Here is a 23,238-nt window from a genome sequence, read left to right as displayed (position 1 = left end):
AAAAAGTTAAAAAGGAACCTTTGCAGAACCAACAGCACTGCTATTATCATTCCATATTTGTAGGATATCATCACGATCACGAACGCTTACACTTGCACCAACAATGCAATCATCTAAAAAATATTTGTAAAAATTTTTAAAATACTTTTATAATGTATGTAATTTTATAATACCAATAAATTTTATAATACCAGTAAAAAAGATATACTTTCTAGTTCTATTTAGAAACCAAATGCAAACAATTTATATATATATAACAAAATTACCTTTTCCAACATAGTCTGTAAATTGCTCTCCAATTAATGCAAGAATAAGATCTTTCCATGCTAATGCCTACTTACATGACATGAAAAAAAAAAAAAAAAAACTTTACGTATTTATAATATAAAAAAATACATCATACATACATAAGATGTCTTATAAAACAGATTTATAATATATAAAAATAAAAGCACAGTTTAAAAATAATGATAATAAAAAAACTAAACATGCATAGCATAATAAATAGCTCTAGGATAATCACAGTGTCTGATGACAACAATATGAATTATATAATTAACAAAATAATGAATAAAAGCAGTACGAAAAACTTACCGTCTTATTTTTTGGACATCTCATCTTCCAATAACCGCCTTTAACATTTTCAGGATCTTCCCTGTTATAATAAAAATGTACAAATAAGATTATACAAGAAATCTATACAAAAAAAAGTTTTTAAAATTGTACACCAATCAGCGTGGAAATTAAGAAATTGCAGCCTAGCAACCAATTTGACCATCCAACACAAGGAATTAATGGTCAATTGCTTTTTTTGGATGGTGAAATTTTTTGCTTGTTAGTTTAAGTTTTTATCTTTGTAATAGTTCTTGATGAACTTAATAAATACAAAAATAAGTCAATGTTTGAAAATCAATGAATGTGTATTATTTTGATGATAATAATTTTAAATAAAACCAATGCTTTTTTAAAAAGTGCAAATGGGCAATTGATACTTTAAATAAAATAAAATTTTTATTGCTACCAGCAAAGTAATTAAAAAGGTTAAAAGGAAAAAAAATACAATGTACAGTTATGATTATGTTCTTAATTACATACAATAATTTCATATAACAATAAAAAATAAGGACTTCAATCTCCGAAGTTAATAAATAACAACTAGCTGCTGTGTTTTATCGTCAGTATGAATGGGGTATTAATTAGTTAGTAATAATGCTATTAACTCTCGTTTGCAGATAATATTTAAACTGAATACTTAATACTAAGAAGACAATTGTTTAATGAAACACTACTATAAAAATTACTAATGTTGCATAAAACGAGGTTTTACTATATATACACACACACATATATATATACACACACATATATATACACATATAATCCTGAGTGATTTTTCATAACATTTGTGAATGTTATCAAATCGAAAACAATTTTCCGCAAGACCAAGAGCAACTTTAAAAAATCGTTTTAGTGTTACAACTTTATTAATACTTATTTGAGTCATTTAAATAAGAAAATCTTTGGTTTGTCGAAGTTTTTACTTATACTTTTTACATTTATGCGTATTGCCTTATTTTCATTAGATTGCATTTTTAAAATGCTGCAAAGTATTTACATTTAAACCCTTTAAAATATTTTTGATGTAAAAACTGCTATCACAGTTTAGGAGGGAGAGGGGTATGTGATCATTTGTGACAGGAGGGAAGGGGTTAAGAATTGACAAATTTAGGGTGACATGCTTTATGGAGGACCTCTCTTAATTGTATTTACAAAGGATTTGCTTTACTAAAACAAAATTAAAAAAGGTTCTAACTGATTTTTTTTTATATTTGGAGAATAGCAAATAAATTTTTTATTTTTTATTTATGTCTAAATGAAAATATTTATATAATTCTTAATATAAATAACAATAATATAAATAATTTTAATTAAGATTTAAAAAAAAACACAACTTTTTTTTTCTAAATTCTCCTAACCAACACAACGAAATGTTTACTTAATGACATAATTTATTTTCTTAACGAAAAAGTGCCAGAACTTTAGTAAATGCATGTAGTTTTAACTTATGTTACACAAACTTAAAATTAAAATGTGCTTTAACTAAGCATCCTTAGTCAAAACTTTAAATGCAAAAATGTAACATTTAATATTCTTTCGCATATATTATAAAAAAACTTAAGTTTTTTAACTAAATTTTAGAAAAAACAAAACTTTATTATGTTTTTTTTTTTGTTATTCACCTCCTCAAGGCCGATAAAGCCACTACAGATGAGGAGGCTACTTAATAGTGGTTATAACCCTCTCTCAACTCTATGACTCCGAAACACGAACCTTGACAAACAAGGCCGCTGCGTGGAGAAACAAATTAAGCGCGGTACTACCAGGGACGTGGTGGGGATCAAACTCCGAACCTCCCGCTTATGAAGCGAGCGCTTTACCACTACACCACTACCGCATGTTATTGTTAACTTACGTTACAATGAAAATTGCAAAAGTTTTTTTGTTATTTTCTTGAAATATATATTTTATACAATATAAAATCTGACCAACAACAATTTGAACACGTTAGCTCCATTTTCATGCTAAATTAATTACGATTATGCAAATAAATTCATGGTTAAAATAACATTTTACAATTTGTTAACTTTACTTTTTTTTTTAATAAATCTAACTTTTTTATCATGCGACAAAGAGAAAAACTGTAACTCTTGGAAGCATAAAAATGCTTAAATAAATTAATTTTAGTACTAAAGGTATATTTTAAATAAACTTTCATGGGTCTACATCAACATTTATTTGCTAAAATTTGACAAAAAAGAGCGTAAAATTTGACTACTTTTTTATTTTCCACCGTGGAATTGCCCATATGCATTTTCAAAATAATATTCAGATTTTTTGTCAAATCTTGATTTAAAAGCTCTAATTTTTTTTCCAATCAGTCAACCATGACTGGCAAGAATTCATTTGGGAGGTCAAAATAGCAATTTTACTTATTTCAGGTGGTCATTGACTGTTGATTGGCTGTTATTTTCTGCGCTGATACTGATATTTTTTTTTATACACCTATAACCAAAAAGATCTAACCACCCAATATTAATTGAGAAATGTTGTTCACTTGCATTTATTACTAGAAAATATTTGAATTCAAAAAACAACTATAAATGAACAAAAAAGAATATAAAAGTCACAGTATAAGTTTGATTTGGTACTTGTAATTGTTATACCCTTGAAGTTTTAGAACTGCCACTATTCTTTGCAGCATTGCAGCATTAAGAGATTCACAATTTTCAAGCATTATTTTATGAAACCTACTAATGAAGTTGGATTCTACCTGGAAAATCCTGCTCTCAATTTTTATAAATAGCTTATGATAAGATTTAAATTATGTGAATAGCATAGCCACAGAGAAAGAATATTATTTGGATTTTCTCAGAGCTTGTCTTGAGAAATTTTGTCTGATGGCAAGTTGCTTTGTTGTTGCATGTAGAAGTTGCATGAAACCATAAATCTTTTTAATTTAAAACCAATCAGGCACAATGTTCTTTAAAACTTCCAAATAATTTGTGGAATTGACAGTCTAACTTTGTTGCAAAAAGCATAAACCAGCAAAATCATTGACAGAGATCACACCCCATATCATAATTGTTAAACAAAAAAAGTAACATATTGCGGATTGAAGAATGGATTCGATGGCCAAAAAACATTTATTTTGTGTTTTGCAGCACGGTACAACAGAAGATTTAAGTTTTTGGCAAGGCGTCTTTGAACTGCGTGGGGAAAATTCAAACTAGGAGGTAGTTAAGAATTTGAAATCTGTATGTTCTTGACAGCCAAACAACGTATCATGCTGTCAGATATTGAAGTGGTAACTTTTAGTCTCCTACAGAATTATCCTGGATTAAAAACAAAAACTCACCTAAATCACCATTAAAGCAATATTACCCATGTTATTAACCATGCAAAACTATCACATTTTTTGAAGGCCCTAGAAGCCCATTTCTTACTAATACAAACTTATAAAAATACAAGAGTTGCTGATATTTTATTGCTCCAACACCAAAAAGTACATTCTACAGACCTGTATATGTGACAGTCACAAAATGAAAGCATAAGTAACAAAAGAGCTGTATGCTTAATACTCAGATAACAAATATAAGTTTAAGAAATTAAAAAATAATATAAAAATCTGAAAGTTATTTGAATGGTTATTTTAACAAAAATACAAAGGTTATGTATATATATAGAAGCAGTAGTAGTGTAGTGGTAGAGCGCTCGCTTCATAAGTGAGAGGTCCTGAGTTCGATTCCCACCACATCCCTTGTAGTACCGCACTCAACTTGTATCTCCGCGCAGCGGCCTTGTTCGTCAAGGTTCGTGTTTCTGAGTTATAGAGTTGGAAAAGGGTTATAACCACAAGTAGCCTCCTCATCTGTAGTGGCCTTCTTCGCCTTGGGGAGGTGAATTACAAAAATAAAAAAAATAAAAAAAGTACACTATGCAAAAAAGATAAAGCACAAAAAGAGATACAAACTACATGGAAAAAAGATAAAAACTATATAAAACAAAAATATATGAAAAAGATACATATTATAGAAAAAAGTGCATGATATGTTTAAAAAACCTGACTTTGCAAATAACAAATTTAGTTTGTGTAAAAAAAATAAAACTGAAAATGAATGCAAGGAATAAAAAAAGATGCATATATGCAAAAAAATTGTTGAGTAAAAAAAACAACAACAAACAAAACAGAAAACTCATAAAAAATTAAATAAATTAAATAAATTATAATTACAATTATACAACTTACAAAGCTATACTAAAATTAATTTATTAAAAGGAATTTAAATAAACAAAAATTTAAACATTTACCATATAGGTCGTCTTTCATCTCTCATCAGATGGTAGCTTCCCCATCCAATGCTACCTACAGGCGGTATATGATTATAGACACTCCAAAAACCCTAATGTAAACAAACAAAAACTACAAATAATTATAAACTACAAAGAAATAAAACATTTAACAATTTAACAAACATTAAACAATTGAAAAGTAAAAATAGAAAATAGCAAATAGTAGTAAATAAAAAACAACAATTTTTGTTCTAGAAAACACAATTGAACCGGTTATTTCAGAAACACAGAACCATGTTATTTACATGCATGTCAGACTTTCCAGTCAAAACTTTATAAGACTAAAAAGGAAAGGTCTAACTTCTATGATTTCTTAAATAAACACGTATCAATTAACATGAATCAAGTAAGTAGTAAACAACCAGGATTGATATATGACCGGGGCCAGGTTTGATAAAATATAGCCGGGTTTGTGACCGGGGCTGCATAAACATACATCCTAAAGTATATTTCTTTATTCAAAATTCATGTTACAGGGTGGCCACTCAAATTTGAAAATGAGATTCCATGACTTTTCCATGACTGATCATAAACTTTTATGATTAATCACTAGAGTAAAATATTCAGTACTTGTCTTTTACTTTTTAAAGATAATTTTATGAATAATCACTAGAGTAAAATAATCAGTACTTTTATACTTTTTAAAGATAATTTTAAAAAGTTCCATGAATTTTCCAATACTTTCAATGGAAATTTACGAATTCCATGACTTTTTCCATGACCAAATAAAATTCTGAGGCATTTCCATGATTTCCATGACCAGTGGCCACCCTGTGTTACATTTTGCATTTATATGCATATATAAACATCATTATGATCATCATCATCATCATCATCATCATCATCATCATCATCATCATCATCATCATCATCATCATCATCATCATCATCATCATCATCATCATCATCTTCTCTTTCGGCAAATACTACACCATATAAATACTAAAGTTTATACAATTATGAAAGGATATTGTATGTTAGCATCTAAATAAATAGCAAACATATATGTTTATATCTATAATATGTATGCACAAAGCGCATCTCAGTAGCTTTTATTCCTTCTGACCTGATAGTTTGGAAACTTTTATTCCGACTCTTCAATTATAAGTCATACCTCATTCTACTCCATATTTTTCACCATCTTAAGCAGTTGCTTTATTAATAATTTATTTCATCTTTTTTACAAGAACAAACGCCTTTTTATTATTCCAAAAAGCCAATATAAAAAGATCCTGTCTGATGATAAGCTCTGTTATTCTCAGTTTACTAAATCTTGTATCTTATATCAGATGTTAGGTTCTAGAGACTTTTGGTTAGTCTTAAACAATGTCATTAACTAAAGTAAGCCTAACATTTAATCTCATTAATTATATAATATTTAATTTAAAAAAAGTGCTAAATAAGTGGTTCCAATTTTTCAAAACTCTTCAAAACACTTTGACCACTCTAACTATCCTATGATTGAATCGATGTATACAAAAACGTATTAAGTCATAAAAACTATTTTTAAGTCAGACAACTTTAACTATGTATAACACATATATATATCACAAATTTTGATATATATTTTAACAAATCTAATATTTAAAGATGTCATAAAGCACCCAGATTTTTTTTTGAATTTATTAAAGTAACAATTTTGGATTTGATAAGTTTTTTCTCGTTCCCTGAAAAAATAGTTTTTATGACTTAAAACGTTTTTGTATACATCGATTCGATTAGTCTTAACCCTGTTTTTAGTTTCTTTATATAAAGGTTTTGAGATAATTAAATTATTACTTACTAACTGCAGTAATAAAGTTATTCTTGAAGGGCGAGACTCTTTTTTAATTCAAGTAACTTTAAGGGTTATCTTGTGGTACACTTAAACCTTTGCTCCTGTATTGTTTCTTATCTACAATATCAATCTTCATGAAAATTTAACATCTAAAGTGGCTCTTTTTGTTGTTGACTCAACTTTATAACTCTTGTCTTGACAAAAGTTATAAAGTTTTACTTAAAGTTATTAAAGTCTCACTTTTTGATTGCTTAGAACAAGCCCCTGATTTTTAATCTGATCTCTCCTCTGTAAGAGCCTAAGGCTTGCTGTGGCTTATGGATTTAAATTCTGGACTGTAAGTCTGCAATTATTTTTGTTAGACAACAAAACTCATTTACTTACTGCAAAAAAAAATTGCAATAATGTTGGTATTCCTATATTGATAAATAACAACCCTCTTACTCTCAGACAAAGTCTAAAAGCACATTGGAAATGTAATGGGATCGTGGTGTAGTGGTAGAGTGCTCGAGTCATAAGCGAGAGGTACCGAGTTTGATCCCCACTATGTCCCTGGTAGTACTGCACTCAACTTATTTCTCTGCGCAGCGGCCTTAGTTGTCAAGGTTTGTGTTTTGGAGTTATATAGTTGAGAGAGGGTTATAGCCACAATTAAGTAGCCTCCTCATTTGTAGTGGTATTTTTAGTCTTGGGGAGGTGAATTAACATAAAATAATTAACATAAAATAATAATAGTGAATTAACATAAAATAATAATAATAATAATAATAAATTAGACCTGCTTTATCTGCCAAGCTTGAGCTACTCTCCCATTGTTGTAAGGTTGCGTTTCTTTCTTTTTCCTACATATACAATCATGGTCAATGCTCAAACAAGCTATAATCTCTATTACAATAAACCAAAACTCATTCTTGCTTCTACTTCAACAAGTTGCATCCTTTTACTGTATCTATCCTTTCATGATATAAAAACTTCCTTCATGCTATAAAAACTTTTATTAATCCAGTTTTTTTCCTTGCACATCAAAAAAACCTTATAACTATTAGCCATCTTCATGTTTTTCTTTTATAAACAATTAACAACTTTTCAAGTCTTCAGTTAACCATTTCCTAGTATTTTTACTTATTCTCTGTTTTAAAGTAACTCATAACTTAATAGTGGTTGCTTGCAATCTTGTTGGAAGTAAATTAGAGTTTGAAAATATATAAATATATGCCAGTATTTGATAAATAGTAAATGTTAGCATAAAATTATAATATATAAAGTATTATAAATTTTTTTCTAGCTGCGGCTATCAACCCCTGCTAAATCTTATTGTTTAGCCGGGGCCAGGTTTGAAGAAAGCCTTATTTTTAGTCAGGGCCCCGATAATTTACTATCAACCTTCAGATAACATGATATCGTGCTTGGGTCATTTTCGTTTAAAAATGACTTATGGTGTTTCTAAAATGACTTGATGAATTTAGACATGTTTTAGTAAATTAACAAAACCGATGCATTTTTTTAAAAATAACTTAAAATAACCCACAGTTAAATAGGGGTTTTTAAAACTTATTCTATTATAAAATTAAAAAAATGTAGGCTAAGTTTCAGAAAGATATTAGATCCTATTTTGGCAACAAAATTTTTACTAATAGAGAGATAAACTGTGTTTTTATTGCTTCTATTAGTTTTAACATTTTTATTTATACTCAGAAAAATTAAAAATTGTTGTTAAATATTTCATTAACACTTTTTTGTAAATAGAAGCAAAGTTTTGAAAAATTACTTTGCCAGAAAATTTAAATAAGCAAATTTAAAAAAATTAGTAAATATTTTAAAATACTTGGAGGGTGGTTGAAAATATCAACTGATGTAATTTAACATAATTTCAAGTTTGGAAACTGAAATTATTAAGGTTAATTGTAGCTAGGGTTGCCAGAACTTTCTACAAAATGCAAAAAGATGTTATAAAAAAATATGCCATTCTGCCCTGAGAAATGCCAAATAATTAAAGTTATATTTTCATATTTTATTTCAAATTTTTATGGAATCTTGAAAGATTCAATAGTCTTTTTAACAATTTTTTTTAATTAGAAAGTTCGAAAAAAATGTTATCTAGAAATAATTAGAAATTATATGATAGGAATTGCAACAATGGGGGAACAGGGAACCTTGTGCCCACTTTTTCCAAAAAATTTAAAACAAAATGTAAAAATATATTTAAAATTTTTTTTAGCCCCCCTGGCAAGGTAGGATTTGAACCGCACCACTGACTCAAGTATTTTTGTTGAAATTCTGTTTCTTTGTTTTTTCTTAATTTATGTGACTTGAGAAAAGGTAGAACTAGGGAGGATATAGGCAGTAAAATCTAAAATCATTTTTTTTATTTAAATGATGATTATATTTGAAAATTTTATATAATTTTGCTATATTTGAGAACCAATAAGACATACTTATATAAATTTTTTTTTTTAATATTAGGGACCAATTAAATGTTCAAGGGTCTTGACCCGTGAAAATATTTTATATTCAAAAATTTTAAAATCCAGTGTTATTTTATCACATTAAGGTGCAAGCTAAATATATATATATATATATATATATATATATATATATATATATATATATATATATATATATATATATATATATATATATATATTTCAATAAATAGTTTAGACTAACCTTATGTGAATGATTTCTGCAATTTCTTAAGTTATTTCCTCAAACATAAAAAATATATTAGAGTACATAATATCGCGACAGCCCAAAGGTAATTTTTTTTATGGTTAAATAAACAAGAAAAAAAAAAAAGAAATGTTTTAAAGGTATTTTTAGAATTTTTTGCATTTATTTACAACTTTTACAAATTTTGGTTTAAATGCCATTTAATGCCACGAGCCTAAACTTATCAAAAATAATGTCAAAATGGTATTCTATAATGCCATCTGACAACCCTGATTGTAGTCTCGATGCTATATTAACAATTTTTATACTGCACTGAGTAAAAATACTCAAGGCTGATGAATTTTTAAAATTAAATGTTTTTGACTATTTTTGAATTTAAGCTGCTAGCATTCTTAACTATGGCATAACCATCATTAATCCCTAAGTCCCATTTCTTACAAAACTGATAAATAAATTTGACTAAAAAAAAAATTTAAATTGTCACTGTCCTAATATATTATTTTAAAAAACAGACTTCAATCCAAAATAAATAAAAAAAAAAAAATAATAATGTAAACTTTTTTTTGTTGTTGAAAAAAGTAATATCTTTCTTATCTAGATTGAACCTGCCCAAACCCAATAACCTAGTCAATACTGAGACCTAACTCTAATTTATAGTTTTTTTGAAAAAAGAGTAAGTAAGTAGGGGAGATTAGGGTACCATGATAAACTTTTGGTTTTTGCTTTGTAACAATTTTTTTAATACACCTTTTTTTAGGTGATTGGTTCAATTTACGTGGTAGTGGTGTAGTGTTGAAGAGCTTGCCTCACAAGTAAAAAGTTCTGTGTTTGAATCCTACCTGGTCCTTTGAAGCACTAAATCTTTATATTACATACAATGATTTCCAAATTTCCTCAATTTTTTTGCATATTATCAAATAAATGATACATTTAATAAATTAAAAACCAAGAAAAGAAAAAAATCTTTGGATCATAGTTTTTGTGTGTCCGTGAAGATTGATTGAATAGACCATGTAACTACAGAGGTAGCTAGTTTTTTATTTATTATAAATTTTCTGTGATAAATAGACTTTTTAGAAGTGAAATAATACTCTGGTACCTCTGTAGTAACATGGTATAAAATCAATTCATTGTAGTGGGTTTTATTAAAAACTGATTAATTAATAAGTATAAAAAACAAAACTGGATGCAGAGCGGTACATTTGTTCCTAGTCTTTAAGTTATAACTTCTAAGTGAAGCATCATCTAATGTTTTAAAATGGTTACTTTTAATCTCAGCAAACTTTTGTTTGATGATTTTCCTCCAAGGCATTTTCACAAGGCATTTTTAAGGCATATTTTTACAAGTAAAAAATGTATTTGCATGTGCTATATTTTTGTAGTCCACCTTTTTATCACTTTACACTGGTTACACAGTGAGTTTTAAAATTTTTGAAAGTCTGGCTTTTTATTTAATAAAAATTTGCTGAAAAAGAAAAGTTGTTTCTAACTAAATATAAAACATCAAAAATCAATAAAGTAAATATTTCTAGTGACTATAATGTTTTATATATCAGGTTGTTATTATCATTGTTAAATAAGCTATGAAAATTAAATTATAAAAAATATACATATTATAAATTATAAAATATATTCTATATATATATTCTATATATATATTCTATATATATATATATATATATATATATATATATATATATATATATATATATATATATATATATATATATATATATATATATCTATATATATATCTATATATATATCTATATATATCTATATATATATATATATATATATATATATATATATATATATATATATATATATATATATATATATATATATATATATATATATATATATATATATATATATATATATATATATATATATATATATATATATATATATATATATAAAATCCAAAAACATCATTTTGAGATAATGAACAAATAAGTTTCTGCATAATAGTTAAAATAATAAGTTTTTGTGTAATAGTTGAAATAAAAAATCTTTATATATCATTAATAATTGATTTATTAAATTTGTGTGGTAAATCAAACATTGGAGATTTTAAAATACTAAATAGTGGTATAAATAACACCATACTACTAAAAATGGACTTGTTTATCTACCTTGTATACTGATGATATATATATATGTATATATATATATATATATATATATATATATATATATATATATATATATATATATATATATATATATATATATATATATATATATATATATATATATATATATATATATATAGAGACACACACAAAAATAGTTTTTACAAAAATATGTTTTGTGTTCACAAAACAATTATAAGTTTGACATTTATGTTGGTGTTGTATATCCTAAATGTATTTTTTAAATTATTTATAGTGTGACACAAAGAACACCTAAATCAGAATAAATAAGTTGTTTTGAGACTTACTCATTGATATGAACAGCATGGCTACAAGACCGGATATTTAAATTTTCAATCAGAAATTTCAATATCTATTTGCAATCATTACTAATAACACATTAAGAAAAACCATACCTACGTCACAATCTGTACATATAGTTCATGGAGCTTATTTTATTAGGTATTTTAAGTATCCTCCAATTGGTTCTTTGTCTGAGAGTGCTTTTGAAGCCAGAAACAAAAAAAAGCAAACCTGCACGAGTAAGTCATGCATGTATAACTTTCATGGCAGAAAACACTAGGGATACAGTTAATTATTTGTTTGTGACATTGGATATGTACCTCTATTAGGTGCTTTTTTGAATGTTATGCTATTGTTAATAGTTTAGAGTATTTTTATTAGACTGTTTTGGTTAACTTTTTTTTGGTAAAGAAATCTCAATATAATTTATAATAACAATTCAAGGTTTTGTTTTTTGTTTTTAAAAAATTTTAAGAAATAATTTAATAAACTTTAACTAGTAATTAACTAATCTAGAAAAATCTACTTATTCAAATCATTCATAAATCATGAACTAAATTGTTATACTGATAAGCTGTTCTGCATTGAATTTTTGAAAAAACTGCTATCTTCATAGCCACAGATGATAGCAGATTTTGTTACAATCAGATGATAGCAGATATTTAATGATATTGTGTATTATTGAATCATGTTAATGATATAGTTTGGGATGTTAATTATACTTTTCGGATTAGTCAGAAATTAGTCCGGATGAACCAAAAAAAATACAGAAAACTTTTTTTTTATAAAAATAGGATATTTTTCTTTTAAATTTAGATATAAACAAAAATTCAATGTCTTGTGAAAAAATCAGCTCAATATGTTGAGCTGATTTTTTAAAATTTAATTATTATTTAAAAGTCTATTTCCTTATTTTGTATTAGAGCGGCACATAGTGTGGCCTTGGGGAGGTGAATTGAAATAATTGAAAGCTGCGGTTTTATTGTTAGATATAAAAAGCAAATTGAGAAAGCTAAATATCATTTTTAAATGTGAGACATGAACTTTATTATATACATACAATATAAATACATTTCACCAGTACAACAACTGTCAATTGCATTTCAGTTTTATGCTATTGGTTTATTTCAGGTGAGAAAGTATTTACATTATGATTTTATTTATATCATCATAGCTATAAATGTAATAAATTATATATATATATATATATATATATATATATATATATATATATATATATATATATATATATATATATATATATATATATATATATATATATATAAACTAATTTAAAACATCAGATAATACGAATTCTCTCAATACTAAATAATTTATTTGAAATTTTTGCCGAATTATAGGCACCAACATCATCAGCATATAATATAATTACAAAATTTGTGACCGTTAAATAACAACAAAAAATTTTTTTTCAATTTTGACGTCACCTTTATAATGGCTTCTTTTACTTAAGTATGAAAAAAATGAAGTCCAAAAATTTGTTTTAACATATTGTCCATTATCCAAACTCATACCACTGTACATTGGAGAACACTGATGTTTTTGTATCTCCAAGGCTTCACGGACTTTTCTTTCAAATTATTTATCCTCAACTTTAGGTATTTCTGCCCTATCCCATTCAATATCCTCATCGCAATTTACTTTATGCAAAGCTAATGCAGCCTGGTTTAACTTGCCTTCAGTCAAAAATTTTTGGTATTATTGAACCCGTGTTCTTATTTGAAGTTTTAATTCACCGACACTTTGGAGCATTTGAACTTAATTAAATAGGTTCCAGGTTGGCTGTTGCGTGGTAATTTTGATTTATTTCTAGACGTTAATAGTGTTTCTAAGTCTGGGAGATATTATTGGCATCCATGGTAAAGAAATTGTAGGAAGGTTATTAGAGTTTGATAGAATTTCATTTTTATTTGCTAGACATTTTTTTTGAACATGATAAGAAATATCTTTAAGCATTTTTTCATCGTACCCATTTTCAGTAAACACTTGAATTAAAAATTTGATCTCATCTTGTAAAATGGGTTTCACTGCATATTAAGCATGCTCTGTGTATATATCCATTGAATATTGCTTTTAAAATTTTGGGATTGTGATTAGAATGAGGTTTGATTTGGATATTGGTTATAGCATCTTTCCAGAAAACCTTAAACTCATATTTTCCATGTGTATTATTAATAACAATTATATCCAAAAAGTTAAGTATCTTAATTTTGTTTTCAACTTCAATAGTATATTTTAAAGAAGGATGTTGTCTATTAAGGATTGTTTGGAACTGTTCCTTTTGCTTTAAGTCAGAAAACCTAGCGTGGCTATCACCTACATATCTATGAAAGGATTTAATATCAATAAAAGGAACCATTGTCATTGCCATTTTTATTGCCTTTTCCTCATTGTATTGTAAAAAAGGTTCATCCAAAACACAATAAAAGACAATCCAATTGGGCCTAAATTCCCCAACTCATGAATCTTACCGTTCCACAAGAAATAACAACAAAACAAACAAAGTTCAATTAGTTGTTTTGTTTAAGTTAAAGTAAGCTTAGTTGAGTTTTTGTGAGAAACGCTTTTATTTAATTGATTTAAAAGTACCAAAGTTGCTTCTTTTAATGGTATTGATGGGCATAAGTTCACAATATCAAAGGATACCTGTATTTCATCTTTGTCAATTAACCACAACTTAATTTTGTTAATAAATTCTTTTGAATTTTTTAACCTAATAGGATTTTCATTTAAGACCGGTTGCATTCTTCTAACCAAGTAATTTGAAATTCCATAACAAGGTGTGCCAATAGTTGATACAACGATTCTCATCAGATAAGATTTGTCTTGTTTATGAGCTTTAATTATCCCATACAAACGTGGTGGAACAGGATCACTCGGATATATGATATTCATCTTTAGAAAAACGTTGCTTTTTGTTAAGCTTCGAAAGGAAAGAATTTATTGTAATTGCATAACTTAGAGTGGGATCAATACTAATAATTTTTGTTGGGCCAATCTGTTCTCTAATTTTTTCAATTGCTTTAAAATGTTCTATTCTTATGAATCATATTCCTTTATGAAATGGATAAATATCAATTTTCTTGTCTTGATTAATTTCTTTAGATGCTTTTCTTTGATCTCTTGTTAGATTATGATTAATTTTTTTGCCCATTTTAAGTTCTTTCAGTACATTTTTCTTTAAGGCTTGCGCTTTTTCAACTTCTTTATTACATTCGAGTTTTAAGGCAGACAATTCAGTTGTTGTAATAATGTCCATGAAAGGTATGGATCTCAAGGAAAGTACAAAGTGTGGACCAAGATTCAAAAGATCGATTTGATTTTCAGGTATCTTGGTATCACAAAGATTTAAAATCGCGTTTTTAGTGTATTTCGTTGATTACTTATTACTTTTATTGTAATTGAATTCACTTTGAAGTATTTTAAACTTTTTAATTAGCCGTTCTTTAGATTTTATAAACATATTTTAACGAGCTTTTTCAGTGATAAATATCACTTGATTAGAGACTTTGTCTTCAATTTTATTTTTAAGATCTCTCAAGAGGTTTTTAGTAATATTAATAAGATTAAAGTATCGTCTTTTAGAATCATTTTTTATACAAACTAAAAGTTCAAATCTAAAATGAAAAATAATACTTCTTGCTTATTAACTCATGTTTTTCGCATTTTTGTAAAAATATAAATCGATTTTTTGATTTAGTTACTGACTTCTTCAAATCTTGTAGTTCTTTGGTTATTGTATAAATTTCAGCTCCGTATTTAGCTGTTATGAATGATTTAAATGTTGACATTTTGTATGAGAGTATATATATATAAACTAATTTGAAACAACAGATGATACGAATTCTCTCAATACTAAATAATTTAGTACTGAGAGACCTTATAATGGCTTCTTTTTTTTCTTTCAAAAAAAAAAATTTGTTGTTGTTATTTAATGGTCACAATTTTTGTAATTATATTATATGCTGATGATGCCGTTGCCAATAATCCGGCGAAAATTTCAAATAAATTATTTAGTATTGAGAGAATTCGTATTATCTGATGTTTTAAATTAGTTTATATATATATACTTTCTTACAAGATGTCAACATTTAAATCATATATATATATATATATATATATATATATATATATATATATATATATATATATATATATATATATATATATATATATATATATATATATATATATATATATATATATATGGGTGGTTCTTAAAACAACTTTAAAAAAAAATGTCTGCTCAACCACTCAAAATGTTTTCTATATAATAAAATAAGACTATAATTAAAAATTTTCAAAAAAATTTTTAAGGAGTAGCTCAAGACCCTTAAACATCAGACAGGTCCCTATAATTATTAAAAAAATATTTTTTCAAAAGTACATTGTGGTGGGTCTCAAAAGAAAATAAATTATATAAAAACTTCAAAAATAATCATCATTTTATTAAAAAAAATTATTATTTAGATTTCTCTGGCTAGAAAATAACATTTTTAAACTAAAAACTGAAAATATTAATTTTGAAGTTTTTATATAATTTCGTTTCTTTTGAAATTTAAAATCATGTTGAAAGTAATACTTTTAATTTCTTTATATATAAATTTAGTAAATATAGTAAAACAAAAATTAAAACACCAATAAAAAGTATAATTTACTTTATATATAAAGCACATCACACTAAAATTACCTATAAAGCAAATCAAAACAACATAAAGTTAAGTAACTAAACTTGACTAATAAATATACTTTATATGCTCAAAATGATATATTTGTAAAAATTAGACATAGCAATGTTTTTATTTATATCTTATATGATTTTAACGCATAAAAAACTTTTATATAAAAATTATCTTAACAAGAAGTTTGAAACAGAATATGAAAAACACAATACAATTATTTTATATTAATCAATAGTGATATCAAGATAAAATCTTTTCTATAAATACACAATATTTTTTCAGTAATTAATTTTAAAAAGAAATCTATTTGAGATTATTTTGATTAAAATATTTTTGTAAAAGAACCTTTATTTTTTGGTTTCAATAATATAAATGGTATAAAATGTAAACACATTTTATTGCAAACATTAAACCAGTGAAATAAAAACTAAATTATATAAAATAAGAAATTATTTTAAAATCCATTCAAAAAAAAAAAAAATTGATATTTAAGCTTCTACTTGGACTTATACTTATGAAAATACAATTCGATTAAACCAACTTTTCCCCCCTAACTTTATTTTATTGTAAAACAGTTTGATTGGAAAAATTGAATGAAACCATTATCTTGAAAACTTTTTAAATAAAAAAATCAATTAAAAATTATATTTATACTTTTAATAGTATGCTAGATCAAGAAGCATTAAATCTAGAAAGAACTTAATACCTAATAAGTTTATCATTTTTTAAAGTTTACAAACACATACTATTATCAAAATATTAAGTTTAATGTTTTATGACAATAATTTCATCAATTCTAATTTATTAATTAGAATAATTCGATGTATTTAATTTGCTTTATTTTAAACGCATTTTATGTTTTTAATGTTACAAACTGTACAAAACAGCAATAAATTAACATATTAAAGTTTTTTTTTAATATTGTATATTTATTAAATATTTCTAATCATTCTACACAAAAAAAACACATACTGAAACTTTTTAGTCCCTATGTAATAAGGTAAACTATTAATTTAATAATTCACGACCAGGAGCTAATCCACTGATAAGGGTGGTAGCCCTCATATCAAGATCAAATGGCTCTTGGATCGAACCAAGAGAAGAAAGTAAAATAACCAATTGCTTTTGCAATTAATCAAGTCAAAACAGAGCTAGTGGAGATGATTGACAATCTGGAGCAAATTGTCATTGATAAAGAAGTTGTAATCTATGATTTGAAATTGAAACTTGAAATACTTGAAAAAAAAAAGTTTGTTTAAATGACACTAATAGTAAAATTTCAAAACATAGCAACTTTGCAGCAGCCTTAGCTAAGCCAGGATCCCAAGCTAACACAGGCTTGTTAGTGCAATATCTGCAAATGCTAAAGCAACTGAAAACAAAGCTAAAAAGACTATATTTGTAGGCATGTTCCCTTCAGATACCTCAGACCAGATTGCAGATGAATCCATAACTAAAGAAAAAGTGAAAGAAATAATATCATGTTTAAAAGTTAATGCTAAAATTGTATCGGCTCATAGAATAAAGATCAAGTTAGTTCAACCACCAATGTAACAAACAGCTCTAATGCCAGAAACAGCCCAAACTCAATTATTACGGAATTTGAAAGTGTAGAATCAAGAAATATGGTATTAGCAGTAGCATCCAATCTTTTCAAAACTGAACACAAGGATGTTTGTATCAGACCTGATCGAACAATTGGGAAACAAGCTGAGTTTAATAAGCTTAAAATTGAAAGAGAAACAGCAAACAGCGATCTTGAAAAACATGGTTACCTTGATAACCCACTTCGATTCATCATCTGCAGTGACAGGGTCCGTTGCATTGATGTATCTAAGACCATTGAAATCAACGACCGTTCAATACACCCATTTGTTGAATGGTAAAAAGCCCATATTGCACACTCAAAACCAATCGATACACAATAATATCAATGATATTATGAAACCATCTACATCAGTCCAAAACTGCTCAAACAAGCCATCAAATACTTTTTTAAACCAAGAAATCAATTCAAACATCTTCATGCAAACCGAATCACAAAAAAATTGATGATTGAATCACAAAAAAAAACAAGATAACAGAAAGTTATTTAAAATGCTGGTACACAAACGCTATGTCGTTAAATAATAAATAATAAATGAGTTGTTGATTGAGGTTGAGTGAAATTCACTGCATTTAATTATGGTATGCAAGACATGGTGGACAGATAAACCAATTACTAATACTCCTGGGTATTGCTTATATAGAAATGATAGAGCCTTCGGAAAGGTGGTGGAGTGTGTATATATATTACTAAAACTCTTTCAAAATTTCCAATAAAGCTCAAAGTAACCTAATTGAACAGATTTGGTGTTCTTTAATCATTGGTAAAGAAAGACTTATATGCGGATGTATTTATCGTACTGGAGATGACATAAACAACTGCATAAATGTAATGAGGTCAATTATGGCAGCCAACAAGATGATATTGAATAAAAAAGCAAGTGGTATTCTCTTATGTGGGGATTTTAATTTCCCTCAAATCGATTGGACCAATTCTGTAGGCAAAGTAACTGGAAAAAATAAAATAGCACAGATATTTATAGATGGCTTAGATAAATTCTATATGTTCCAAAACAAAATAAAACCAACGTTTCATCTTGAAAATAATAAATAAAAAAAAATATTTTGGATCTGGTAATAACAGAAAGAAATTCAAGAATTTTCAATTTCAAAAAAACACCACCCACCACTTCAACATAGACTTAATGGACATCAAATTCTTACTTTTTGCTATAATATTACTCCATGAAATAAAATTGTAAGTCAATCATATGCTAAAAAATATATTATCATAAAGGGAACTTCAGTAATATGAACAATTACTTTGATAAAATCAACTGGGACAATCTCTTTGAAAACCTTAACGCAGGCAGAAGAGTGTTACAATAAATAGTTACAACGTTATGATATAGCATGCACTCTATAAATCCCGCAATCAAATACAAATAAAATCAAAAGAGCACCTTGGCTTAATAAAAAATTAGCAGCATTGATAAAGTTGAAAATAAAACTGTAGATCAAGTGTAGGAATTCCAAATTTCGAGACAATCAAGGGAATAAAAAATATCAATAAAGTCACAAAAAAAACTGTAAAATCAACAATCAGAAAGTATGAGTATGAAATTGTTCATAAAGCCAAAGAAAATTATTTATTTTGGAGTTGAAATACTTCATTGTCAATTAAAAATAATTAACAATGGAGTATTTCAATTCCATTATCAATTATTTTCCATCAATCCTACTCAAGTGGCATAATTCCGAGATTATGGCAGTGTGCAAATATTATCCCTATATTTAAAAAAGGAGATAAATTGAAAGCAACAAACTATCGTCCTGTTTTATTAACGTCTGTCGTATGCAAAGTAATGGAGAGTATAATAAGAGACGCTTTGATGGAGCATCTTGTTGAAAATAAATTAATATCTGATTCGCATCACGGCTTTGTTTGTTGCACAAATTTACTAGAGTCTTTAGATTTAATTACAGTCTCTGGAACGTGGTTTTTCAATTGATATAGCTTTTTTGGACTTTTCCAAAGCATTTGATACAGTTGCACACAAAAGATTTTTAATAAAATTAAAAGCATATTGTGAAAATGAAGTTTTAGTAAACTGGTTTGAAGCATATCTGACTAATAGAATTCAAAGAGTTGCTCTTGGTACTTATAAATCAGAATGGAAGGCAGTAACAAGTGGAGTGCTACAGGACTCAGTAATAGCTCCACTATTACTTGTTATCTATATTGATGATCACAAGAAATAAAAAATTGCTGCAAGTTGTATGCCAACGATACAAAAATTATTTCGGTGATAACAAATACCAATGATAACTATGCAATGCAACAGGATTTATTGAACCTTAGTAAATGAAGAAAAAAATGGTTATTACACTTTAACAACGCAAAATTATGCATATAGGGAAAAAAAACCTCGCTATAATCATTATATGAACCAACCAACGAGCAATGAAAATCATTACACCATGATAAAAACATTTTTGGAACAAGATTTATAAGGGTCCTAATATCTAATCATATAAAATGGAAAAATCACATAGATATGATCGCAGGAAAAGCAAACAGAATACTTAGTCAAATAAAACATTGTTTTATATACTTAGATAAAGACCTAATGAAATTGCTGTATTGTTCGTTGGCACAACCCCACTTGGAATTTGCTTCACCAATTTGGTGAAGCAAATTCCTTATTATAAAAAAGACATCAATAAAATAGAACAAGTACAACAAAGAGCAACAAAAACAAGATGTTTAAAAGGTATGAATAATGAGGATCGATTAAAAGAATTTGGATTGAAGTCATTAGAAAAATGAAGAGAACGGAGCAATATGTTTTAATATTAAAAAATAAAAATGACATTCATAAAGTAAATTGGAGATCCAATAAACAACTTACATCCAAAATTAAGAGGTCATAATCAACAATTGCACAAACAAAATGTTCGTATTTCGGAAGCAAGAACGCATTACTTTACTAATAGGATTGTTAATAAATGGAACAGTCTAACCTATGACATTGTTAACTCTGTTAATTTAAATACTAAAAGGGCAATTCTAAATAAAAATTGGATTGCTATTATTTTATTATACCGCAAACTTCATTAGTATTTTTCATTTTACTGTTAAAGTCATCTAACTACAGTTGAGTGACTCATACTTTTATATGTACAGTTAACATAAACATTTTATTAACTAAATATATTACATAGTCTAAACATTGCTAATCTTTTACAAAAATAAGGTGAAGCAAAAATAAAATGAAACTTCAGTATTTCAAATAAAAATACAGTGAGTTATCCAAAAGAAATTTTTTTTAAATGAAAAGAAATCTACAACAATTATATCTGCAACAATTAAGTTTAACTTAAAAACAATTTAGTTTAATTTAAAAATCAATTAATTTAATTTAAATCCAATTAATTAATTGTAATTAAATCAAATTAATTTAAAAATCAATCAATCAATCTTAACTCACTATATTTGTTTCTGTAAACATTTTATAATCAAAAAAAAATTTTAACTTGTGTTTTAAAAATACTAAAGTTACTTATAAACAATAAAAACTTAGACACCAAAAAAAGTTTACATTGCTTTGTTTTTCAAAAAACACATATTCAAAAAAAAAAAAAAAGTTTTTGTAAAAAAAAAGAAAAAGTTCTTGTAACAAGAACAAGCAAGCAAGAACAGGATGTATCTTATAATTACCTCAAAAATGTTTCATTTATTTCTGAAATCTTAAGCAAACTATTTAACAACTCCAGAAGTATAAGCTTTAACTCCAAATTACTTTGTTAATAAAACATGTTGAACTATAGTTATAAATTATTTTATAGCTATAGTTCAGCAACAGATTTAATACTGTACGAAGAAATTAAAGTTTTGTTAGTTTTGTCAAGTTTTTATTTTTTTTGACAAAGTACTAATAATTATTAATTAATGCTGCTACTTATGATGATTATGTTAATAGTAGCAATAATAATACTAACAATAATAATAATAATAATAATAATAATAATAATAATTATTATTATTATAATAACATATAATAAAATTAACATTAATAAAAATAATAAATAATAATAATAATAATAAAAATTATAATAATAAAAACAACAATATGTGTATAAACTTATTTTTCTATTCTATAACTTTAGTAAGGTGATCATTGCTTTCTTTTTTAAATAGTAGAGTGAAGTAAAAAAATAAAAACACTTTTGACACTCTACCCCAAAAAAAGGACATTGTTTACCTTTAAAGTTAGGGAAAAAAAATATAACAGGAATAAAATAATAACAAATAATATATAAAATTAAACAATAAAAGTATTAAAACTAACATAAATTTGAAAATGAAAATAATTTAAACCTTGAATATAAAAACCTGTGGTAATTTAATAAAATGTTGTACCTGAACAGTTCTGACAGTGTATATTTTCTTCAGATTTGCTTGGTATTCCGCTGCAGATAAACCTCTCTCATATCTTATTTTAAAAAATTACATTTTTTTTTTCGCAAATTAATGGAACACAAATTAAATTAAATTTAAACTTTAAAAGTAAAACTGCTTACTCTGCGAATTGACCTAAACTATCAAAGTTTGTTTTTCAGATTTAAGGGGCCGAGTGTTAATAAAAATTATAATATAAAATAAATATTTATTTGGAATTATAATATTACTTCTTTGTACTTACCTATCATACCACATTGTCCACGGAGTTTTTAAAGGAATACCAAGTTTTTCAGTGTCTTTAAGAGTTGTTACAGATGAAGGAGAAAGTTTTGGAGTCGATATTAAAGCTAATTCATCATTTTGTATTGTTAAAACACTCCCTGCCCCCGGAATTCCAATAGACTTGCTTGCTGTTTTACCAAGATCAGTTGCCATATCTTAGTGTCAAAGCAAGTGGCGATTTCACAGTAGAGAACTGGTACATATAAACAGTCGAAAAGAAACTAATCTTAAAATTCATCAGCGATATAAATTAGATCCAGATTGGTTAGGATTCAATACAAAATGAGTTTTTTATTGGCAAAAATCGCCGCAAAACGTTCAACGCAACATATCGGTTTAGGTTTTGACAAAATAGCGTCTTCAACGTTTATTGGGATCTTCCGCATTGTTTCAAGTGCATTTTTTCTTTCGTTTTCAATTTTTCACTGCCATTTTTAATATAAC

The 23,238-nt window shown here is 26.3% G+C and overlaps 1 protein-coding gene across 1 annotated transcript in view; it reads right to left on the bottom strand.

Moving 5' to 3' along the window:
* The window catches only part of LOC100206806 (eukaryotic translation initiation factor 4E type 3), a 28,962-nt gene extending 5,952 nt beyond the window's left edge, over window positions 1-23,010 (bottom strand). The window contains exons 1-6 of the mRNA XM_065818380.1: window positions 22,754-23,010; window positions 22,471-22,543; window positions 4,870-4,961; window positions 595-655; window positions 267-333; window positions 19-113 (exon numbers count right to left, since the gene is read on the bottom strand). Of these exons, the coding sequence (XP_065674452.1) occupies window positions 19-113; window positions 267-333; window positions 595-655; window positions 4,870-4,961; window positions 22,471-22,543; window positions 22,754-22,947 (582 nt within the window). The 5' untranslated portion in view covers window positions 22,948-23,010. The remainder of the gene's footprint in view (window positions 1-18; window positions 114-266; window positions 334-594; window positions 656-4,869; window positions 4,962-22,470; window positions 22,544-22,753) is intronic.
* Between the last annotated feature and the right edge of the window lie 228 nt (window positions 23,011-23,238).

Source organism: Hydra vulgaris, chromosome 14 (genome assembly GCF_038396675.1).
Source record: "Hydra vulgaris chromosome 14, alternate assembly HydraT2T_AEP".
Taxonomy (NCBI): Eukaryota; Metazoa; Cnidaria; class Hydrozoa; order Anthoathecata; family Hydridae; genus Hydra; species Hydra vulgaris.
Note: the sequence above shows the minus strand (reverse complement) of the source record. Positions and strands in the feature narration are given on the sequence as shown.